At 40.9% G+C, this 24,842-nt stretch overlaps 2 protein-coding genes across 2 annotated transcripts in view; both read left to right on the top strand.

Moving 5' to 3' along the window:
* The window catches only part of TBPL2 (TATA-box binding protein like 2), a 37,306-nt gene extending 23,563 nt beyond the window's left edge, over nt 1-13,743 (top strand). The window contains exons 7-8 of the mRNA XM_033404656.2: nt 1,868-1,962; nt 13,508-13,743. Of these exons, the coding sequence (XP_033260547.2) occupies nt 1,868-1,962; nt 13,508-13,584 (172 nt within the window). The 3' untranslated portion in view covers nt 13,585-13,743. The remainder of the gene's footprint in view (nt 1-1,867; nt 1,963-13,507) is intronic.
* A 1,712-nt stretch (nt 13,744-15,455) lies between these two features.
* The window catches only part of ATG14 (autophagy related 14), a 39,619-nt gene continuing 30,232 nt past the window's right edge, over nt 15,456-24,842 (top strand). Inside the window, exon 1 of the mRNA XM_004279325.3 lies at nt 15,456-15,886. Within this exon, the coding sequence (XP_004279373.1) occupies nt 15,666-15,886 (221 nt within the window). The 5' untranslated portion in view covers nt 15,456-15,665. The remainder of the gene's footprint in view (nt 15,887-24,842) is intronic.

Here is a 24,842-nt window from a genome sequence, read left to right as displayed (position 1 = left end):
CTGGGTAGGGTATTCTTGGTTGTAGCTTTTTCCCTTAAATCATTTAAAATACATTGTGCAACTCCCTTCTGGCCTGCAGAGTTTCTGCTGAAAAGTCAGCTGTGATAGGCTTATTGGAGTTCCCTTGTATGTAACTTGTTGCTTTTCCCTTGCTGCTTTTAATAGTCTCTCTTTATCTTTAATTTTTGCCAGTTTAAAAAATATTTATTTATTTATTCATTTGGCTGCATCAGGTCTTAGTTGCAGCACACAGGATCTTCGTTGCGGCATGCGGGATCTTTTGTTATGGTGCATGGGCTTCTCTCTAGTTCTGGCATGCGGGCTCCAGAGTGCATGGGCTCAGTAGTTGCAGCACATGGGCACAGTAGTTGCAGCACAAGGGCTCTGTAGTTGCAGTGCGTGGGCTTAGTTGCCCCACGGCATGTGGAATCTTAGTTCCCTGGCCAGGGATTAAACCCACATCCCCTGCACTGGAAGGCAGATTCTTAACCACTGGACCACCAGGGAAGTCCCAATTCTTGCCATTTTAATTACAGTGTGTCTTGGTGTGGTCCTCTTTGGGTTGATCCTGTTTGGAAGTCTCTGTGCTTCTTGGACCTAGACGTCTGTTTCCTTTCCCAGTCTAGGGAAGTTTACAGGTATTTACATACCAAAGACTTTTATTTTCTCTTTTCCCCTTTAGTGTCATAAGATTTGGCTGGAAGATTAGATGGAAACATTTCTTCTGTGCCCCAGACTTCACTTTCTTGGCTCGAACCTTGTAGTTCCCATAGAAGTTTCCCAGGGCTCCAGCTACTATCATTGTGTCCCTGGTGTCCAGAAGTGGTTTGTGGGTAGAAGTCCTGACAGGCTTTCTGCAGTAAGATAGAGTGATGTCCCAGGAAGACATGTCCACCCGTAATGACCTCCACATACTTCAGATAGGTAGCCTCACCACTGTGATACATCTTGCTGGTGCCAATAAGAAGTTTCACATCTGCTGTGGTATGGGTCTTATTCATTGCAGAATGGAATGGAGTTTTTCTTTGTGACCTGGACTCACCCTTTAAGTGCAAAAATTCACGTGTATTATATATAGTGCTCCATTTCTCAGATTTCTTCATTTTCTTATATCTCCATTAGCCATTGTTTTGAGAATAGTTTTATTTCATCAACTTCTTCTTAACTACTGACTTCTTTTTTAAGCTTCTCAGGCCTTTCTAGGAATCTCTCCTCTTCTCTCTGGTGGAGTGTGGGGAAGCAGTTCTTAGCCCAATCATCCTTTGTTCCTCAGAGAAACCAGCTTACATTTAATAGTAAATATGAGTGAGTTACTATGTATAGGAACAAATCCTGAATATTTAAAACTTGGGATGGTTTAGTTTTCTTTCTTTATATGGCATCTGTCCAAAGACAAATTACAGTGGTCTAGAAATTTTTTTAGGTCCTATCCACTAAAAATGTTAACTTTAGGAGTTTATAAATACATACAAAATGTGCTCATTATTGTAGAACTTGGAAAATTTGGAAAATGTGTTATGTATTTTTATTGATAGACTTTTTTTGACAGATGGAGAATATTTAACTAACAAGATCTTAAAACATTAGATCTGATGTCCTAAATTATGTTGATCTATAGCTAATTTTAATTTCATTTCCAAGTGAAATGATTTTCACTTGGAAAAATATTATGACCAAAAATGAATTCTATTCTTGACGGCCACAGAAATTACTTAGGACACTCAAGACTGCTTTTATCAAGATGGTCAAAAGGTTTTTGGTAAAAAAGCTTTTGAAAACTGCTTTTCAGTACACACTGGGTCTCAAATATTATGAGAAAGTAGTTGAATAGTGCTATTTTTAACCTTTTTCTTTTATATCTTAACAGTTATGAACCTGAACTGTTTCCTGGCCTTATTTACAGAATGGTAAAACCACGAATTGTGTTGCTTATCTTTGTATCTGGAAAAGTTGTGTTGACAGGTAAGTTCTAAGATTCTGACTTTCATAAAATTCAATAGCTATGTGTGTGCTTTGCTTTACCTTTTAAATAGCTTTATGCACTATTATAAAGCAATTCTTGGTATTTTAGAATACCTGGAAAAAAAATGAAAAGTAGAAAGAAAGATAGCATCACCCATTGGCCCCAATAGTCAAACAATATAACTTTTTTCCATGTTTTTATGTCACTTTGATATGTATATACATCTTTACATCCTGCCTTTTAACATTATAACATATGTAGCTTAACTCATTGTTACAAACTCTTAATGAAGACTTTTGACGGCTGAATAGTGTTCCAACAGAAGGGTCAACAAATCTTTTTCTGCAAAGGGCTAAATACTAAATGTTTTAGGTTTTGTGGGCAGTAGAGTCTCTGTCACAACAACTGAACCCTGTCATTTTATTGTGAAAGTAGCCGTAGACATCACATAAAGGAAAAGGCTCTGAGGTGTGATTTTAATGTAATTCGTTTAATTTACGTATATCAAGTAATTTTCTTCCTCTTCTTCTTTTTCTGTTTTTTCCCAACCATTTAAAATATAAAAATCAGTCTTAGCTTACAGGCTATACAAAAATCAGGCAGCAGACTAGGTTTGGCCAGCAGATCCAAGTTTCCCGACCTCCATTCTAACACGTTATTCCATCAAACTTATTCTCCCATTGTGAGGTGTTTATATGTTCTTTCTTTGCTGCTTATAAATGACACAAAACTTCGGCTGTTTTTATGTGTGGGATCATTTTATTAGTGTAAATGCTCAGAAATTGAACTTTTGTTTAAGGATTGGACCATTTTTAAGGTTCTTAGTACAAATTACTAAATTGTTTTAAAAAGGGTTATATATATATATACATAGAACTGTATATATATATACAGTTCTCCTATATCATATTTACATTCCTACCAGCAATGTTTCTTAAGTGTCTTTTACGAACCTCATCAGCATTCAAAACAAAAATGTACAAAAGAAAACTTTAACTACATAAGTGAAAGTGATCTCGCTGCTTTAACGTCACTGGTACTCAGAACTAGAAATTGATCACTTTTCAACATATCCTGTAAATAGCATTTTATCTTTTGTAAATAGTATGTACATAACTTACTCCTTTCTTGTCTACTTAGTTTTTTAAAAATTTCTTTATTTTAATTTTTAAATTTTAAAAAATTTTATTGGAGTATAGTTGATTTACAATGTTGTGTTAGTTTCAGGTGTACAGCAAAGTGATTCAGTTATACATATACATATATTCATTCTTTTTCAGATTCTTTTCTCATATAGGATATCACAGAATATTGAGTAGAGTTCCTTGTGCTATACCGTAGGTCCTTGTTGGTTATCTATCTTATGTATAGTAATGTGCATATGTTCATCCCAAGCTCCTGATTTATCCCTACCACCCACGTTTCCCCTTTGGTAACCATAAGTTTGTTTTTGATATCTGTAAGTCTGTTTCTGTTTTGTAAATAAGTTCATTTGTATCATTTTTGTAAAATTAGATTCTACATATGAGTGTTATCATATGATATTTGTCCTTTTCTGTCTGACTTACTTCACTTAGTATGATAATCTCTGGGTCCATCCATGTTGCTTCAAATGGCATTATTTCATTCTTTTTTATGGCTGAGTAATATTCCATTGTATTTATGTACTACATCATCTTTATCTATTCCTCTGTCGATGGACATTTAGGTTGCTTCCGTGTCTTGGCTATTGTAAATAGTGCTGTAGTGAACACTGGGGGGGGGGTACATTATCTTTTTTAATTCTGGTTTTCTCTGGATATATGCCCAGGAGTGGGATTGCTGGGTCATATGGTAGTTCTATTTTTAGTTTAAGGAACCTCCATACTGTTCTCCATAGTGGTTGTACCAATTTACATTCCCACCAACAGTGTATGAGGGCTCCCTTGTCTCCACACCCTCTCTAGCATTTATTGTTTGTAGACTTTGATAATGGCCATTCTGACCAGTGTGAGGTGATACTTCATTGTAGTTTTGATTTGCATTTCTCTGATAATTAGTGATGTTGAGCAGCTTTTTATGTGCTTTTGGCCATCTGTATGTCTTCTTTGGAGAAATGTCTGTTTAGATCTTCTGCCCATTTTTTGATTGGGTTGTTTGTTTTTTTTGACATAGAGCTGCATGAGCTGTTTGTATATTTTGGAGATTAATCCCTTGTCGGTTGCTTTGTTTGCAATATTTTCTCCCATTCTGTGGGTTGTCTTTTCGTTTTGTTTATGGTTTCCTTTGATGTGCAGAAGCTTTTAAGTTTAATTAGGTCCCATTTGTTTATTTTTGTTTTTATTTTCACTAAGGATTTGTATGAGTTCACCATAATATCGAAAGTAACTACTTTATTTGTGACTTTTTCCAGGTGACTTATTTTTACATAAAGAAGGTTTTTAAAATTCTTGAAGTAAATGGTTGAGACTCTTTTCCTTATTCTTCTCTGCAGTAGTTATTTCCACTATTTTATCTTCCAGGTCACTTATCCATTCTTCTGCCTCAGTTATTCTGCTATTGATATCTTCTAGAGTATTTTTAATTTCATTTATTGTGTTGTTCATCATTGCTTGTTTCCTCTTTAGTTTTTCTAAGTCCTTGTTAAATGTTTCTTGCATTTTCTCTATTTCCAAGATTTTGGATCATCTTTACTATCATTATTCTGAATTCTTTTTCAGGTAGACTGCCTATTTCTTCATCATTTGTTAGGTCTGGTGGGTTTTTACCTTGCTCCTTCATCTGCTGTGTGTTTCTCTGTCTTCTCATTTTGCTTATCTTACTGTGTTTGGGGTCTTCTTTTCGCAGGCTGCAGGTTCGTAGTTCCCGTTGATTTTGTTGTCTGTCCCCAGTGGCTAAGGTTGGTTCAGTGGATTGTGTAGGCTTCCTGGTGGAGGGGACTAGTGCCTGTGTTTTGGTGGATGAGGCTGGATCTTGTCTTTCTGGTGGGCAGGTCCATATCTGGTGGTGTGTTTTGGGGTGTCTGTGGCCTTATTATGATTTTAGGCAGCCTCTCTGCTAATGGGTTGTGTTGTGTTCTTGTCTTGCTAGTTGTTTGGCATAGGGTGTGCAGCACTGTAGCTTGCTGGTCGTTGAGTGGAGCTGGGTCTTTGTGTTGAGATGGAGATCTCTGGGAGATTTTCGCCGTTTGATATTACGTGGAGCTGGGATGTCTCTTGTGGACCAGTGTCCTCAAGTTGGCTCTCCCACCTCAGAGGCACAGCCCTGATGCCTGGCTGGAGCACCAAGAGCCTTTCATCCACACGGCTCAGAATAAAAGGGAGAAAAAGTGGAAAGAAAGAAAGAGGATAAAATAAAATCAAGTGAGATAAAGTTATTAAAATAAAAAATAATTAAGAAAAAAAATTTTTAAGTAAAAAAAAAAAAACCGGACGGACAGAACCCTACGACAAATGGTGAAAGCAAAGCTATACAGACAAAATCTTGCACAGAAGCATACACATATACACTCACAAAAAGAGGAAAAGGGGAAAAAATAATCTATCTTGCTCCCAAAGTCCATCTCCTCAATTTGGGATGACTCGTCTATTCATGTATTCCACAGATGCAGGGTACATCAAATTAATTGTGGAGCTTTAATCCGCTGCTCCTGAGGCTGCTGGGAGAGATTTCCCTTTCTTTTCTTTGTTCGCACAGCTCTCAGGGTTCAGCTTTGGATTTGGCCCTGCGACTGCGTGTAGGTCGCCTGAGGGCGTCTATTCTTCGCTCAGAGAGGACAGGGGTTAAAAGAGCAGCTGCTTCGGGGACTCTGGCTCACTCAGGCCAGCGGGGAGGGAGGGTTATGGACTGCAGGGCGAGCCTGCGGCGGCAGAGGCTGGCATGACGTTGCACCAGCCTGAGGCGCGCTGTGCTTTTCCCGGGGAAGTGGTCCCTGGATCACGGGACCCTGGCAGTGGCGGGCTGCACAGGCTCCTGGGAGGAGAGGTGCGGAGAGTGACCTGTGCTTGCACACAGCCTTCTTGGTGGCGGCAGCAACGGCCTTAGCGTCCCGAGGCCTGTCTCTGGGGTCTGCGCTGATAGCTGCGGCTCGAGCCCGTTGCTGGAGCTCCTTTAAACAGCGCTCTTAATCCTCTCTCCTCGCGCACCAGGAAACAGAGAGGGAAGAAAAAGTCTCTTGCCTCTTCGGCAGCTCCAGACTTTTTCTCGGCCTCCCTCCCAGCTAGCCGTGGCGCACTAACCCCTTCAGGCTGTGTTCACGCCGACAACCTCAGTCCTCTCCCTGGGATCCGACCTCTGAAGCCCGAGCCTCAGCTCCCAGCCCCCGCCCTCCCCGGCGGGTGAGCAGACAAGCCTCTCGGGCTGGTGAGTGCCGGTCGGCACCGATCCTCTGTGCGGGAATCTCCCCGCTTTGCCCTCCGCACCCCTGTGGCTGCGCTCTCCTCCGCCGCCGCTCTGAAGCTTCCCCCTCCGCCACCCGCAGTCTCCGCCCGCGAAGGGGCTTCCTAGTGTGTGGAAACCTTTCCTCCTTCATAGCTCCCTCCCTGAGGTGCAGGTCCCGTCCCTATTCTTTTGTCTCTTTTTTTTTTTCTTTTGCCCTACCCAGGTACGTGGGGGGGGTTTCTTGCCTTTTGGGAGGTCTGAGGTCTTCTGCCAGCGTTCAGTAGGTGTTCTGTAGGAGTTGTTCCACGTGTAGATGTATTTCTGATGTATCTGTGGGGAGGAAGGTGATCTCTGCGTCTTACTCTTCGGCCATCTTCCTCTGCTTCTCCCGGAGACTCTTTTCCATACCATTCTACTGAAGTTTACTATTTTTGCCTTATTTTGTCTGAATTTTTCCACATTTTAGTCACCTGTACCAGGATGAATACCAAGTTTATATGGTACGAGCCACATTGATTATACCCCACCCCCAAACAGCTAGCTAGACATCTTAAAACTACATGTTCTCCTCATTATTAACTTGTGATGACTCCTTTTGACCTTTATTTTTATATATGGGTCTGTTCTCCAGTCCTGCCTTTGCTCCAGAAATATGCTATGATAATCCTATTATATTTATACTATATTGTGGTTATAAATGTGCTTTCATTCTAGTGGTCTCTATATCTGATAGGGCCAGTTTCCCCTCTTTATTCCCCTCTTTATATCCCCAGTTTACTTCTCTTTTATTAGCTCCTCTCAAATATTTATTCTTCCAAATAAACTTTAAAATTTTATAACATCTTGCCCCATCTAAAACCAATTGAGATTTCTGCATTAGCTGAATTAATTTGAGAAACTTTCTATCACTCAGCATCCAAAAACACGGAGTATCTGTTGTTAAGTCTTCTTTTAGAACTCAGTAAGCTCAGTAAGTTTTGTAGTTTTCTTTTCTCTAAAAAGTAATCTAATGTGTCTTCAAAGTGGGGAAAGCCTGTTTGGAATTCAAGAGCCTTTTGAATACAGCAAAGCTGCAATTCCTCAGATGCCACCAATATAGTGTCTGGAATAATTAAGACCTCCTAGTGACTGACATAAAGTTTCCCTCTATACGTTCTGAAGGAAGTGGAAGAAGTCTGCAAAGTAAATGGAATAGAATAGATATTGGAGGCAAATATAGGCCCTACTCAAGGGAATAAACTTCAAGACCTTTGGAAGGATGCTTTCATCTATGTGCTATGTATTATTATGAACTGTCTTATTAAAAGTGCAAATTGCCAAGTACAGGCTAAGTTCCTATTACAGGTACACCAGAACAAGTTTCTTTAAATATTCTTAATTCAGACCAACTTTCTTACCCCAAATTAAAAGGAAAAAAAAACTTTCATGTGCACATTTGCTAGAAGTTTCAAATCACACAAGTAAAGGATTGTCAACACACAGTCCAGAAGACCATACAGTATACTTCTCTTAAAATTTGTTAATGCGTTCAGCCCAAAGAACAGGCAAAGCTAAATTTCTTCACTCTTGTAAGACATAGATCATCACTTTTGTGAAGAGGCGGAAAGAGATATATTGATTGAAATCCAAATTTCTGCTTATACGTATTGTGAAGTAAAAGCTAGCCAATGTCTTACTACTAAAATATGGATAATTACCATCTATTGAGTTTTTTTCCCCTGTTTATGCCATATTGTCTTAAAGTACTTTACCTAGAACAACATGGCTTAGGTTGCTTTTGCTCCAAACCTAGAGACAAATGCTCCTTATTCCTTAACCTTAGTTGCCTAGACTCTTTTCACCTGCAAGTGGGTTAAAAACTCAAGGACCCAATTTTGGGTGTACACCTGGGGAAAGGGATCAAAGAGGCTTCCTTTTAGCCTTGACTCTAGAACTTCAGCTGGGGATGGTCGTGTAGAGCATCCAGTGGAGTCCTAGAGGCTCCCATGGTCTAGCCCAACATGGCAAGACTCTGCAGAGCTGTTTTAAAATCAAGGTCCCAACAAGGGTGAGTAACTTTTGCCTAGAAAGTGTTAGAGTATTGAAATTACAAACACACTTTGAATTTCACTGTATTAAATAGTGGATCCCAGCTCTCCCCTAGGTAGGAGCTGTAGAACACCAATGTACATAAAACAAATGGGTGGCAATTTGAAACTTTTGTATCACATGCCGCTTGCAGGGTCTTTGAAAATAATTTATCCTTGTAAAATTGTCTTGTTCCCTTGAGGTGCCAAAGCTGCAGCCACCATGTCTAAGGCTACATCTGAATGAATGGTTAAGTGAGCTGAGGCTCTACTATCCTACTTTGTCATGGTCCCAGACAGCAAACAGTGAAGGGACCTGGGTCAAGCTTAACACTGCTTTTCCAGGTCTGTGCTGCTTTTCTATGGCTAATGTGACATTTAGGACCAATGATTTTTCTCAAACCATGGTAAAATGAATAGTATAGCTAGGATCTGCTGCAACAATATACAATGAACAGCAAATACGTCAACTTTCACTTCTAAGATGAGACGTAATAGAGTTAAGATATGTTGGGCACTCGTGCCAGGCACCATGATAAGTAAGGGCTTTTATGTGGGTTCTGGTTAACTCTGTGAGGCTGTACTTAATATCTCAGTCTCCTCACCTGTAAAATGAGGACAATGGAGGGCTTCCCTGGTGGCGCAGTGGTTGAGAGTCCGCCTGCCGATGCTAGGGGACACGGGTTCGTGCCCCGGTCCGGGAAGATCCCACATGCCGCTGAGCAGCTGGGCCCATGAGCCATGGCCGCTGAGCCTGCATGTCCAGAGCCTGTGCTCCGCAATGGGAGAGGCCACAACAGTGAGAGACCCGCGTACAGCAAAAAAAAAAAAAAGAGGACAACGGAGAGATCAAGTAACCTTAACAATGTCAAACAGCTATACGTGCTGCACATGCCTGGCTTCAGAGCCCACCATCTTCTCATACTCACCGTCCCCCAGCTCTTTCGATGTCTGTGAAAACGTCTGTGTGGTCTTTTGGGCACCTTCCTCCTAATCCTCCTTGTCAGCTAAGGAATGATAAATACTCTCTTGGTGGTGAGAGGCAGCAGGTGTGTTGGCTAAGAGGCTGAGCTCTGGAAGCCAATTGTCTAGTTTGAATCCAAGCTTTACCATTTATTGGCTGTGTTGACCTTGGGTGAGTTTGTTCTCCACCTTGATTTCCACATACGTAAAAGTCGGGTGCCCATAGAAGCTACCTGCTAAGTGTTATGAGGAGGCAGAAGAACAAGGCCTGGCGTACAGTAAACATGGTGTAAACGTTAGCTATTATTACCTCCCACTCTTCTTCTTTTTTCCCTAGCATTCAAAAAGGTGAAATTTTGCTCTCATGCCTTGCCCAGATGATAGGAATATGAAATTTAAAGAGGCTTTAGAAAAGTACTTCACACACTTATTTCCTTCCAGCATAAAGAACGAAGAAGCTGGATCTTTGTTACCAAGGGTCACTCTCAATCAGTTAGATGTCAGTGGTTCTTGGAAATGAACCAAGAACCAAGAGGGCAGCATAAAAATGGCAAGACTTAATAGTGAGTGGGCCAGAGACAGAACAGGATATCCCCGTCAATCATTACTGGGAATCCACCACTAATAGTGACTTAGTATATACTGTAAAATGTATACCTTGAGTGATTAAATGCTGGGGGTTTTTGCAATTTGTAAGATTTTTGTGCACACGCGTATGCTATCACTTGGAAAAATAAGATGTGTAGTTGTGACTTGGTATAAGAATAGTATTGTAAAATCCAAGTAGTATTGGAAAGTGATATTTGGGCTGGCTAAGGGGTAGGGATGAGCTTACAAACCTTATCGACAGGTGATAGATATTTAAGAAACTTTGGGTGCCTACCAGGTACATATTACTGTTTTGGGTGCTGAGGATGCCAAAGCAAATATAACATACCCCTCATCTGGCAAAAATCCTGCCCTGGTGAAGAAGAGAAATTACATGATACTGGTTCTCACAGAACCAAATGATAAGCCATGTGTTCGTGGGCCAGCCATCCCAGCATCCCTAATCCTGAAGTACATTCTTCTAAGACAATAATATTGGCTTAAATCTTGTTAAATGTTATGGTTTGCAAAGGACTTTTTGCAAAAACTTGCTCATGTAACCCTTATAGTAACCCTATGAGAAGGCTGTTGTCCTTATTTATAGGTAAGGAAATGGAAACTCAGAAGTTAAACAATCTGCCTGTGATTTCAAACCTAGTTAGTTGTAGACCTTGCATTTGAGCCCATATGGTTTGATCTCAAGCCAGTCCTTTCTCCAATGCACCAGCCACAGAATTTCTACCTCATTTGCCGCAGTTAGGAATGGCGTTTATCCCCCAAAGTGGTGCTCATCGTTACTTGAAGGAAAGGACTGGTAGGTTTTGCATAAGAGACAAGGGTCATATATATAATCAGAGTCTGGTGCTACAAATTGGGATGTTTGATTATAGATTGATTATTAATAGGACTATGGGGACAATTTAGGTTTCCTCAAAATTTTTATGCCAATGTTTCAGTGAGGAGATATTTCACTAAATTGACCGAATCCCCTCATTGGGATTTACAATTCCTGGCAATGTTTATTTGATGACTTTTGGTGTAAAGGAAGGAACACTGGATACATGAGGTCATCCCTCATAGCTGATACTCATGATTCAGGGGAACTTCAACTTCTTAGGCCTTGTTTTCCCACACAGGAAATAAAAAAATTGTACTAGATAATTTCCCTAAAGCCCTTTTGTGTCTAAAGTTGTTTTTCTATGATATAAAATAATGATCACTCTCAATGTCCATTCCCTCTTGGGTGATGGGTGTTTTCTACTCTCTAGGGGATGCCAGAATGTTATACTCTTTTGGGCTTAAATGTAATGCTCTTAGGTATGATTTTTTTTTTTAAGCGTTACGAAAAAAACCCAAAGTACATGGTTACCCAAAATGCTGGACCTAGATACTGTTACTCAATTAAATATAAAAAGAACCTTAGTTTAGGGGAGGGGGGCATTGGGTGAATGTGTGTGTGTTTGCTATACCTATTATACTTCACTGTCTCCCACTCCCAATTAAAGCTGTTCTGTTCAAATGTATCCAGAAGCTGAAAAAGTCCATCAAACCAGAGGCAGAGAGTCTTTTTATAGTAGTGTTTTACTTAACTGCTTCCCCAACTCACTTTTTGGTTTCTACAAAACCAATCTCTTAAGAAACTAAAATTTTAGTGCTATAATTAAAATTTGCTGAGACTTAAGGGATTTTTCCTACCTCAGAGGTACAGAGTTTCTGTTAAGCATGTCAATAATTCACCTTCCTCCCCACCCCACATCTTTGAGGGTGGAGACTCAGAGAGTAAATTCTTTGGCAATGGATAAGTAACTTGTTGCCCTTATCTATCCCACCCCCCGGTTTTAGGCTTATAAGTACTTCATTTTTGATTCTTAAATTTTTTTAAATTTATTGAGGTGAAATTCAAATAGTACGAATTTAACCATTTTAAAATGAACAATTGAGGGGCATTTAGTTCATTCAGAATGTTGTGCAACCACCGCATCTAGTGCCAAAACGTTTCCATTACTCCAAAATAAAGTCCCATATCATTAGGCAGTTTTTCCCCATTCGTCCCTCACCCTAGCCCCTGGCAATCACCAGTCTTCCTTCTGTCTCTGTGAATTTACCTATTCTGGAGGCTTCATATAAATGGAATCATGCAATATGTGACCTTTCATGTCCGGCTTCTTTCACTTAGCATAATGTTTTTGAGGTTCATCCAATTGCAGTATGTATCAGTGCTTGATTCCTTTTTATGGCAGTATAATATTACATTGTATGTATCTACCACAATTTGTTTGTACATTCATCTGTTGGTAGACACTGGGTTGTTTCCACTTTGGGGCTATTATGAATAGTGCGGCAATGAATATGCAGCTACATGCCCGTTATTTGTTTGAGTACTTGTTTTCAATCTGAGGGGGTATATACCCAGATACCCAGGAGTGAAATTGCTGGGTCACATGGTAATTCTTATTTTTACATTTTTGAGGAATTGCCAAACTGTTTTCCATAGTGGCTGAACCATTTTAAGTTCCCACTAGCAATGTATGAGTGTTCCAATTTCTCAGTCTCTTTGCCAACACTTGCTATTTTCCATTTTTTAAATTATTATAGCTCATCCTGGATTCTGAATCCTGATTTCTACCTGCTTCTCAAATCTGGTGATCCTCATTTCGGTAATTCCCTCTCACTAGTCCCATCCTTCAACCAGATAACCACTTCTCAAGGTTATTCCTGCTCTCTCACTGAGCCTTCCTCCTTGTTTATAGTTCTCAAGAACGAGTCTTTACCAACTTAAACTACCTCCATTTTTCTTCATGCTAACAGTTTTTATATTTTCATTAATCTCCTTGCCTCCTGCCCAATAATATCAGATAATAGTTTCCCGATTAGCTGACAGTTCCACATAAACATAAATACCACCAGTCCTTAACCCTTAGCATAATGTGTCTGCATAGCTTTGAAAGGGGAAAGTTAGTAGTGGTGGTTGGTGGTGAGAGATATGAGTAGGGCTGACTGATAATCTCTTTCAAGGGTGGGGACTGTCTAATTCACGTTTTCATCCATCTTAACTCCTAGAGCAGTTATAATTAAAGAGCTCTTGAAACTTTAAGGGTAACAATGGTACCGTTTTCCCCTCTAATAATCCCTTCCCATATACTGAAATTTAAAACTTTAGAATAGTTTGTCTCAGTCAGTATTAGGGAATCAGCATGTTAACTAGACATGAGTAGATCAAAGGAAGTTCCTTTTGCTGGTAGCTAAGTGCCCACAGGTGCTGATGAAGGTCATGTTCTGTGGTCACATTCATGACACACTGAGAGATAACATTTCATATTTCATACTATGCCCTAGGAGGTCAAAGACATACTGATACTGGAGAACTCTGCTCTAGGGTATGTGTTTGTGGGAGTGTAGCTGTGGTCACCAAATTCTTTTGTCTTTACCAGGAATAAATGTCACTTCTCAGGTACACCTAAAGAGATGTTATTGTATTAAAAGTAACTGGAGATGACAATGAAGTTTTAGTCTTAAGAAAATTTTAGTATTGTTTTTAATGATTATGTAAACTTGGATTTCTTTATAGGTGCCAAAGAACGTTCTGAGATCTATGAAGCATTTGAAAACATCTATCCTATTCTAAAGGGTTTTAAAAAAACCTGAGTATATCATTCAACATCTCACAGTATGTTGGTTTGAATATGTGCAAAAGCCCAGCACAGAAACTGCTGGATTATAGATATTCGATGCACATTTTGACTTCAGTTATTAAAGTGTGATTCTGTATGAGTAACCATGCCTAAGAAATGAAGAAACTTTTTTTCAAAATGACTCGTGTATGTTATTTTTAAAATGGAAAAAGTAAACTTCAGAATTTGAAAGATTTAGGGCCTTGCTAGAATGATACTGTAACATCATTAAAATTTAATGCTTTGCTCTTGTTAAAGATGTAGTACATTAACATGTGTTCTCTAAAAATACATAGCAATATATAGAAATTTCAAATAACTGCATAAAACAGCACAGAAAATTGTCTATTTTTTGCCTTTTTAAATATTGAGTAGATGATCCGGGCCATTGGGTACGGGCCTGTGAAGGATCCTGTCAGAAGACAAATGAAACATGGAAGTCTGAAAACTTAAGAAAAATTAAATAAACATCTTTTTGTTTGAAATGGTCAGAGAAAATTATTTCTCTCCCTTAAAAATAAATCTTAAACTTTCAGGAACCATTCAGGTTTAGCATAAGGTCTTCTTTGAAAACAGTTTAGGGATTTTGGGCTTTTTGGAGGTACTTTTATAATCCTATGTAATTGTATTAAAATAGACCAGATAAGACTAAGAGGCTGGAGCAAAGAGCTCAGCTTCAAGACCTAATTAGGTTGTGGAATCAGCCGCATTTGATGGAGAGGTGGAGATTAACAGGGAGGGATGGGCTAACAGGAGTCATGGCCCTTGTTCCCAAGTGGGCAGTGATTGTCTTTCACTAAGATGAGGAGACATTTGTGGGGAGGGAGAGTTCAGGGTTTTTTTGTTTTATTTTTGTTTTGGCGGCACCGTGCAGGCTTGTGGGATTTTAGTTCCCCGACTAGGGATCGAACTGTGGCCCTCAGAAGGGAGAGCTTGGAGTCCTAACCACTGGACTGCCAGGAAATTCCTGAGAGTTCAGTTTTAATTTCAGTTTCCCAATTGCTGAGTTTGTTGGTGGTCACTGTACATTACTTTAAGCCTAGTGTAGGCAGTTATGAATTTGGGGGTATGGAACTTGGGAGAGAAGCCCTAGCTGGAGAGAGAATTTAGGGCAGTCATTAATTTACAGCCTGCCAAAATAATCCTTGAGAATCAGTGGTCTTGATTATTTGACCTATGAGCCTATTTTTTTTTCTTCTGTAGTTTACAGGCATATTCAAACACTAGTTACTCTGATATAATCCTCCAACCCACCCTATTTATCCCCACAGAAAGAAATTTGGAGTCATCTAACCATGTTAAATTCTACATAGTTCAAATTCTTTAAGATATGGCCCAGAGAAGGGGTGGAATGCTGGACATTAAAATTTATTTTTCAGAAAGATACAACTTTGATTTACACGTTCAGTACAGTTGTTTCCACTGGTTAGCTATTATTGGTAAAGTACTTATCAGATTACTATTAAACGAATTTACTTATTAATCCTTAGGTGGGTACCGAAATTCTCTCCATTTAACAGTTAAGAACACAGGCTGAGAGAGGTGAGGAATTTGCCCCGAATTACACAGCTATTAAGAAGGCGGGTGGGCCAAAATTCAACCTCGTTCCAAGACCCAGTTCCCTCACCCAACTCTGCGGTTGTTTTAGCCAAATTTAAAAGCATCCAGAGGGAATGACAGAAATTCCCTCATTGTGTTCCCAGTCTGTTTTCCCAGAATCCTTAGGGCATCGTATTACTATTTCTTGCACGAGCTGGAGGCGTTAACGTGTAGCCTGGGCGTGATTGAGCGCTGATGACATTCTGCTGGGCTGACTCGCCCCTCTAAACATAATTCCTGCTTCAGAAGCGGCCGCCCGCGAGCAGTGAGAAAAAGCCACTGCCCCTTCGGCCCTCGGCGGCCGAGGGCCGGGTGAGGCCGGGCGAGGGTCTCGCGGGACTCCCGCCGCGCTTCCGGCCCCTCCCCAGGCCCCTCCCAGGCCCCTCCTCCCCCTCGCCCAGGATGCACCTGGTTGAAAACAAAATCCCACGTGACTGACTCTGCTCTCAGGCCATCATGGCGTCTCCCAGTGGGAAGGGATCCCGGGCGCCGGAGGCTCCTGGCTGCGGGCCCCAGCCCGTCGCCCGGGACCTCGTAGACTCCGTGGACGATGCGGAGGGGCTGTACGTGGCAGTCGAGCGGTGCCCACTGTGCAACACCACCCGCCGGCGGCTGACTTGCGCCAAGTGCGTCCAGAGCGGCGATTTTGTGTACTTCGACGGCCGCGACCGTGAAAGGTACGGCAGCCGCCACGGCCCTATGGTTTCTAACCCGGGTGTCTCCACCGGCTCGGAGGCTGGAGCCTGGGGCCTGAGTTTGGGCCCCGGAGCCTGAGTTTGGGCCCCGGAGCCCAGCGAGAGGAGGGGGAGGTAGGGAGGGTAACTGTTTTGCGCCGGCGCTTTGCTCCCAGGAGAGAGTCGGGGTTGGAGGCCAGAAGAGAGAAGATCGCCGTTTCCCCCTAACCCACTCGAGAGGAGTCTGACCTCACGGTGCTCTTGGGTACTAGAGAAGAGGGATAGATGGTGGTTGTGGAGAGGTCTTCTCCTATTACTGCTATAGAGTTGGATTCTCGGTACTTTGTTCCACTCCAATTCAAATGCTGGGTTTAACCTTTGTTTTCGAAAGCACGTTCATTCTCTAGAGGAGAGACCAAAGGAGAATAGAATAACTGGTTAAGAGGGATTCGGGCCCTGGTAGCCTGTGTCACAGGTGGATCTTATCAGACATGCTTACTCTAATGTGTGAACTAGGCTAGCTAGTTCCTCCCTTTTCCAAAGATTGTTTTAGATGCTAAGGAGTTTGGCTGTGTGTTTTGGCTTTGTTTTAAAATCCAGATTGGGAGCTGCAAGCCCTTAGTTAAGAGAATTCAAGAACGCGTTTTGGCCTTGTTTTGAAATTTAAACAAGAGACCTGCAAGTCCTTGGTTAAGATAATTGAAAAATTAGTGTGATTAGCTGCAAGGTCTCTCAGGCCCAACTTCTGTTTCAATAACTTAGTGTCAATGATAGAAAGCCAGCTAATTTTTTCAGTGCAAAAGTTCAGGTATTAATTCATGTACAACAACCCGGTAAGTTATTTTCTGTAACATACTGCTAAAGAAACTGCACAGTACCTTGCCCTGGGTCACACAGATAATAAGTGTGGGGACCAGAATTAAATTCCAGGCAGCCTGAACCCATATGCTATGCACTTAACCCCTGGATTATATAACGGCTGTATTTGGAAGTGTTTTTTGAGTTGCTGACAGTCCTCTCATCATGAATGGAGTTCATTTCTTTTTCTTTTGAGGAGATTTGTATGATACAATCTTTTAATTCATCACTGTGTCTCATTGATGTACTTGATGACTTTAGAAACTGATGATGTAATAAGTAATAGCTTTAAAAATTAATACAGTTTTATTATAAGAATACTAGGTATGAGATGGAAATGTCTAACTGATGGAGTTTATCATGGGTTCAGTTCTGGACCCTCTTCTCTATATACTTTTTCTTAGATTCATTCCCATAATTTAAATATTGTCTATATGCTGAAGACTGCCAGACTTGTATCTCCAATCCAGGCCTTTGTGAAATCAAGAAAACAGCTGCATACTCTGTCTGTATTTAAATTTGAAATGAGAATCTCCATCTTAATATGGCATACTGAATTCATGATTATCCATCATAAATCTGTTCCTCTCATGCTCATTCCAGCCCAGTAAATGGTAACCTCACTCTCTGGCACAGGCCAAAAAACCTTCCAGTCTTCCTTGACTCCTCTCTTAATGCCACCATATATAATCCCATCAACAAATCCCATCCACCCTTCAAAACCTATCCTAAATCCTACCCTTTCACTCCCTCCTGGGTTGGTCCACCAGAGGATTATTGCCTCTTGAGTTCCTGCTTCCACCCTTTCTCCTTTATAGTGTAATTCCCATATTGCAGCCAGAGTAACACCACTCCTCCATTCCTCTGTTCACATCTTCCAGGGGTTTTCTGTTTTACCCAAAGTAAAAAAAGCCAAAGTCCTTATCCAAAGTTCTGTATTGTCTGTTCCTCCATTGATCTCCTATTGCTTTTCCCTTACCCACTCTGCAATACCATCCTGGCCTCCTTGCCAGTCCTCAAACATACCAAGAACACTCCTGCTTCAGGACCACTGCGGTCTTATTCAGACTGCCAGAACTCTTTTCTTCTAGAAGTCTTCAGGGCTCCTTCCTTTGATTCCTTTAGGCCTCTGCTCATACATTAGAGGAACTCTTTCTTTGGACTATTCAACTGAAATAGTAACTTCCTTTCCCACTTAACCTGCTTTATTGTTTTCCATAGCACTTATCACCGTCTTATGGTTTACATATGAATTTGTCTAACTGCCCCCTGCTCCAGTGATGTAAGCTCTGTGAGAACAAAACAATTTTGTACTCTGCTGTATCCTCACATAGTAGAAGCTTAATAAAGATTTGTTGAATGATTGGGTCAATCTACCCTTCCTTCCCAAACTTAGTACGATTCTGAATCACTTCATTATTATAAATCATGACCCATTTGTCACTAAAGCCAGAAACCCAGGAGTTATCCTAGCTTTTTCCTTTTTTCTTATTCCGTGTATCCAGAATATTGACAAGTCTAATTTGATCTGCTCCAGAGTAGATCTTGAATCTGTCTACTTCTAGTCCAGACCACTATCATTTCTCTCCTGGCTACTTATTAGTTTCCTTTCTTTTACACATACAGCTCCTCCCTAGCCTTCCTCTGGCCTTCACACAACAGCCACAGTAGAAATGTAAATCAGATAATGTCACTGTTTGCTTAAACCTTTTCAGTGGGTTTCCACTTTATTTAAAATAAAATTCAAGCTTCTTACTATGGCATATTAAGCCCCATGTGATTTGGCTACTGCCTACCTTCTAACTTTGGCTGTAAGGTTGAGTTTAAAATGTGGTCTTTGGATTCAAGCTGTATTGAATTGAATCCAAGCTCCACCACTTGCTATGTGATTTTGAAGTTTCTTAATTTCTCCTGTGCTTATTTCATTTTGAAAATGGAGTATCTAACTTCATAGGTTTCTGGTAGTGATTACATAAGAGCATGCACTGAAGTACTTAGCATGATGTCTAGCATGTATTACGTACTCAAAAAATAAACGCTTGCCATGTACCCTCATGTTCACAGCTCAGCAGTTGGGCCTTCTCTCACATCCTCAGACACATGAAACTTTTCCACCCGTGAGTCTTTTTCCTTGCTGTTCCCTCTGCCTGGAACACTGTTCCTCCTGATTGTCACTTTTCCTTTCATGTCTCAACTTAAATGTCACTTCCTCAGTGAGACGTCCCTGACCTTCACTAAGATAGGTCCCCACTTCCACCTCTCCCCCCCCCCATTTCTGTCACAATACTCAATTCTTTCATGGTATTGAGCATGGTAAGTGGTGTTACTTTTTTGAGGAAAGTAACTGCATCCAGAATGTAGTTCCACACAGGCATGAATTCTGGTTTTGTTCAGTTGGATCCCCAGTGCTTAGTGCAGCGGCAGTGGGTAGCACACAATAAGCAGATTGTTGAAGGAATGGTAAAGGCAAGACAACTTTAGAAGCTGAAATACAAATTATTTTCGGAAGAGGGATGTGTTATAGTGGATTTCTTTTTACTTTTCCAAGCAGAAAAGTGAAAAATAAATACCAGAACCATTCAAAATTTAGAAATGAAAAAGAAATTTTAAGGTTCAGGGATAACAGACAGCTTCACTTCACTTTCTTTCCATCGTTCCCCGTTCTGAACCTTGTATTCCTAAGGAAGAGGAGTTTGCTTGTTTGTTTTCGTTTGTTCCCAGAACAGTGCCTAGCATCTAATAGGATGTGAGAATCTGTTGAGATCCAGGACCACAGTCCTAATGGTCAAATCAGTTTTACTGAGCTCTCGTTGGGTACAGTTATCTGCATAAAATATTCTGGCAGTTACAGAAGAGAAAGGCAGGTCTCTGCTCTCAAAGCTTTACACTGACTACTAATAAGCCTTAAATTTCTTGGGCCAAAGGTTGATTGTGAGATACTCTGTTGTCTTCAGTATTTAAGAAAAATTTTGCTTTCAGACTCTTTTTTCCTTTTACTTATGAAAAGCTCCTCACTAACTGTGGGAAACCACTTTGAAATAAAATATGGAATCTTACAGTACAATTTAAATACTCTTGTTTAACCTCTGATTCTTTCCAGTAAATTAGCCAGATTAGCTGTGCCTATAAGGATCTTGAATGTGATGTGCATATCAAAGTTCTTGTAAATGTAGATTTTTTTCATGTTTAATTAATAGACTAGCTGAATAAATAGTTTGTAATGGTTTAGCAGTTCAAGGAAAATTAGATATTAAAGAACAAATCTGTCTCCCAATAATTAGTTCTTTTGACTCCTAAGAAGGGAACATGCATCTTTACATAATTTTGTGGACAGTATGAGTTTGGCAGTTAGATTGAAAAATACCTGAATGCGCTACTTTTTTTGTTACTGTTCAGTGGGAACACTTCCTTATAACCTTGGTACCCTCCCAGCACTATCCTTTCCTCATCTCCCACCTTGGCCTCAGTCCGAAAACAGTGCCCACTTCTCTGCTTTTTCATCTGCCTTTTGATGTGTGTGCTTCCTTAAGAGATGAGCAGTACTCTCAACACAATCTCCTTTGGATCTTGTACTGGAGAACATTTAAAAATTACAGGTCTTGGACTTCCCTGGTGGCGCAGTGGTTGGGAATCCACCAGCCAATGCAGGGGACACGGGTTCGATCCTTGGTCTGGGAAGATCCCACATGCCGCAGAGCAGCTAAGCCCGTGTGGCACAACTACTGAGCCTGAGCTCTAGAGCCTGTGAGTCACAACTACTGAGCTTGCGTGCCACAGTTACTGAATCCTCTGCGCGTCTAGAGCCTATACTCTGCACCAAGAGAAGCCACTGCAATGAGAAGCCCGTGCACCGCAACAAAGAGTAACCCCTGCTCGCTGCAACTAGAGAAACCCCGCGCACAGCAACGAAGACCCAAAGCAGCCAAAATTTAAAAAACTAACTAAATACATAAATTTATTAAAGAAAAATTACAGGTCTTTTAACAGGAACATAATTTTCTGGATTATACATTTATCTGACACCAAAAATAAGACTGCTACCCAATAGATAACAAGTTGAAGTAATCTTTCCACTCAAAACTGAAAAAAATTGCTTACCAGTTTATGATAGTGTAGGAGTGTTACAGGGAACATAATCTGAGGATACCCAGGAACATCTGCCTGCTGGTTTAGGAACCAGTTATTTTAAAGTGTGGATCAAAAAGAAAGGCAAAATTTATGAGCATATGGGTAGTATTGCTTTTCTTTCTTTTTTTTTTTTTTTTTTTTGCGGTACGCGGACCTCTCACTGTTGTGGCCTCTCCCGTTGTGGAGCACAGACTCCGGACACGCAGGCTCAGCGGCCATGGCTCACGGGCCCAGCTGCTCCGCGGCATGTGGGATCTTCCCGGACCGGGGCACGAACCCGTGTCCCCTGCATCGGCAGGCGGACTCTCAACCACTGTGCCACCAGGGAAGCCCAGTATTGCTTTTTTAAAAAAAATTTATTTTGGCTGCACTGGATCTTAGTTGCAGCATGCGGGATCTTTTTAGTTGCGGCATGCGGGCTTCTTAGTTGTGGCATGCAAATGATTAGTTGCGGCATGCAGGTTCCCCGACCAGGGATTGAACGCAGGCCCCCTGCATTGGCAGTGTGAAGTCTTACCCACTGGACCACCAGGGAAGTTCCTGTATTGCTTTTATATGTACCCTGCATCAGGAATGATGCAGCACTACCTTCACTGATGAGTTTTAAGAATATATGCTACAGTTCTACCAAGAAACAGAAATATGGGCGCTGAACAAATTGAGAGGTGGCATAAAGGACGAGCAAGAAATGTAGATGTTACTAAACATTTCAAGGGGAAGACACAGCCAACATCCAAAAAACTACCCTTTAGACATCTCTGTTCTGCCCTCCAGTATCTTTTTGGTTGTCAGTCACTATAGCTAATAAAAATATTGTCATGGGATTTTGATTCTGGGCCCACATTTTTATGCCCCACTCAACAGAATAAAAGCTCTATAGGTAGCTGGACTCCCCATCTTTAGACAAGGGTTTATCAACCTGAGTTCTGTTTGGTATTGTCTTTCAAGAAGGGTCACAACTCCCATCCCATGCAGCTTATTAATTGTATTTACACCAATACATGTGGATCTGCTAAGAAAATGTAACTTTTGTTTTGAATCAGTATCAGTGGCTACTCTTAACATTATGTGTACCTTTTAGAATTTATAAAAGAATTTCACATTTATTATGTCATTTGTTCCCTACCACAAAACTGTGAGTAATTAATCTGTTTTTAGAATGAGGAAACTCAGAGTAGTTGTTCCTTACTTATTGCTGGGCTATGCTAATTCTTGAATTTACCTCCAGATCTGAAATACATGTATAAATAAATAAATAAATATTCAGTTTAATACGTTAGTAAGATTAAGTGCAGAATCACTCATTGCAATGAAGAAAAGGGAAACTAGCCTATATTATGTGCTAAGTGCCTGTACCTGATGCTTTCACATTTATCTTATTTAATCCCTATAACCAAGTAGGATAATCACTATTCCCATTTTACAAGGGAGACAATGAAACAATGCTCTGCTTCTACTTTCTCCTAATCACTTAACCTTCATTCCTGCCAGTGGAGTATGTTTTTACTACAGTTAACCCTTGAACAACAGGGGTTAATTCTCCTGTAATTTATAGTCAGTCCTCCTTATCCGCAGTTTCTCCACATCCACAGATTCAACCAAATTCCGACCATGTAGTACTGTAGTATTTGCTGTTGAAAAATATCTGCATATAAGTGGACCCACTCAGTTGAAACCCACATTGTTCAAGGGTCAGCTGTGTATTTTCTCATACCTAAATATTCTAACATAAGATAGAAGAACCATTCTGATAAGGACTGTGTTTTTTCATATTGCAGTTGTCCATAAACATTATATCCTTAAATGCCTAAAGAATTTAAGGGAGAAAAATTTGATGGCTAGTAATTCTTGCTGTGTTAGTATCCTAGTTCAAGAAATATGCAGTTCTTTAACCATTTCTGCTTAAATAAGGGAGATTGCTGTGCTATTCTCCAGGTGCATCTGTGCTCTCTCTTCCCCAAGAAGCCTTTCTGCCTTATTTCTAGAGCCAGAATCATCGTTAACTTTTCACCAAACCTGTATCCAAATTCGAGCTGGGGATCATTCTCCACCACTGACCTAAAAACTGTTAATGCTCATTTTCTGCTTTTAGATTTAAGGAACCTAAGGAATATAATCGGTGTCAAGAGACCTAAGGACTTTAGATACTTTTAGGGGATTGTGTATATTTTTACAGTGGATATGATCCTCAAAGGCAGAGCTTGAGAAATTTTAATTGATTGAATACTGTCTTTTTTTCTGATTATAAAAGTATGTATGATTATTGTAGGAAACTTGTAAAGTACATTAATACCTAAAGAAGGAAACAGATTTTGCCCATATTCTCACAACTGTTAGTGTTTTGTTATATTTGCTTCCAGCCTTGTTTATATGTATGTGTATGCTTGTAAATATATTTTTTTCATTTGGGATCATACGATGTGTATATAGTTTGATGCTCTGCTTTTTTGTTTTCTTTAACCCAGCATCTCATAAACACATACTAATGTGTTTGTCTACAAAAATATTTTGATGTCCTTCATGGCCATATGGTGTCGTTTGATAATCATTCTCCTTTTGGACATTAAAGTTTCCAGTTTTTGCTATTATGACTAATTCCACAATTGGCATAAATCTTCTTCGTCACCTCTGATCTTTTCCTTGAATTGCATAACTGGTTCAAAGGGTTTGCTAATTTTTAAGGCCCTCAATGGCATATTCAAAAGTTTTGTGTTTTTTGTTTGTTTGTTTTACCTTTCTTAAAATACATTAGTAGTGTTTCTTGGACTTTTCTATTGCCATTACCCTAGGCACAAAGGATGAGGGAAAGAACTGAGAAGGCGGATGGAGGGATTAGAGTTATTTTATGAAAGACACTAAGTAAGTGCTCAGTAAGTTGTAGGTGTTATGACGATGTTAATGATCATCTAGCACAGAATTAATAGTAGGATCCCTGATAGAGTGCATGCCCGGGTGCTACTTTTCTGATCGCGTGGGACAGACTTAGGTGACCAGTCCCACCTGTAGCCAGATCCACTCAGTCGCCCAGGACGACCTGTGGCCATGGGATAGCGTGGAGTGATGAGGGTCACACTCTTAACTGATCCTTATCAGCAGCACACTCCTGTCCCTGCTGTCCCGCTGGTGTATTGAGGTTCTCTAGGGCAGGACAGATTAACTTCTCACCTGTGAAACAGCAGAATTTCCTCTGCCTATAATGCCTTCCTTCCCTTAGCAAGGCCACCTCTAACCTGTCCTCAAGGGGCAGCCCACGCAAATGTGACTGCTGGAGAGCTCCCTCTGAAGCCTGAGCTGGGTTGTGTGCCATCTCTTGTAGCACTGTTGACTACAAGAGGTGGCACACAACCCAGACTCTGTATGACCATCTGCTCCTAGTTTTCATCAGTCTCTATCACGGGGGCACGTTTTAAAGTCAGCTTAAGGGAGTACTTTTGTAGGGAAGAAAAGCAAATATAAGTCTGGAGGAATTTGGTAAATAACAAAGAAGGCATTTTTAAATTGGGAAGGAAAATATAAGAAATAGTGTTGTAGGGACTTCCCTGGTGGTCCAGTGGCTAGGACTCCGTGCTTCCAACGCAGGGGGCCCAAGTTCAGTCCCTGGTCAGGGAACTAGATCCCACATGCCACAACTAAAAAGAAAAAAGGATCCTGCATGCCACAACGAAGATCCCACGTGACGCAACTATGACCCGGCTTAAATAGATAAATAAGTAAAGAAAGAAAGAAAGAGGGAGGGAGGAAGGAAGGGAGGAAGGAAGGGAGGGAGGGAGGAAGGAAGGGAGGGAGGGAGGAAGGAAGGGAGGAAGGAAGGGAGGGAGGGAGGGAAGAAGGAGGGAAGGAGGGAGGGAGGGGGGAAGGAGGGAGGGAGGGGGAGGGAGGGAGGGAGGGGGAGGGAGGGAGGGAGGAAGGAAGGAAGGAATAGTGTTGTAAAAGCCCTGATACATGGTATAGGTTTACGGGCAGATTCTTTTTG

This window comes from Orcinus orca, chromosome 2 (genome assembly GCF_937001465.1).
Source record: "Orcinus orca chromosome 2, mOrcOrc1.1, whole genome shotgun sequence".
In the NCBI taxonomy this organism is placed as follows: Eukaryota; Metazoa; Chordata; class Mammalia; order Artiodactyla; family Delphinidae; genus Orcinus; species Orcinus orca.
Note: the sequence above shows the minus strand (reverse complement) of the source record. Positions and strands in the feature narration are given on the sequence as shown.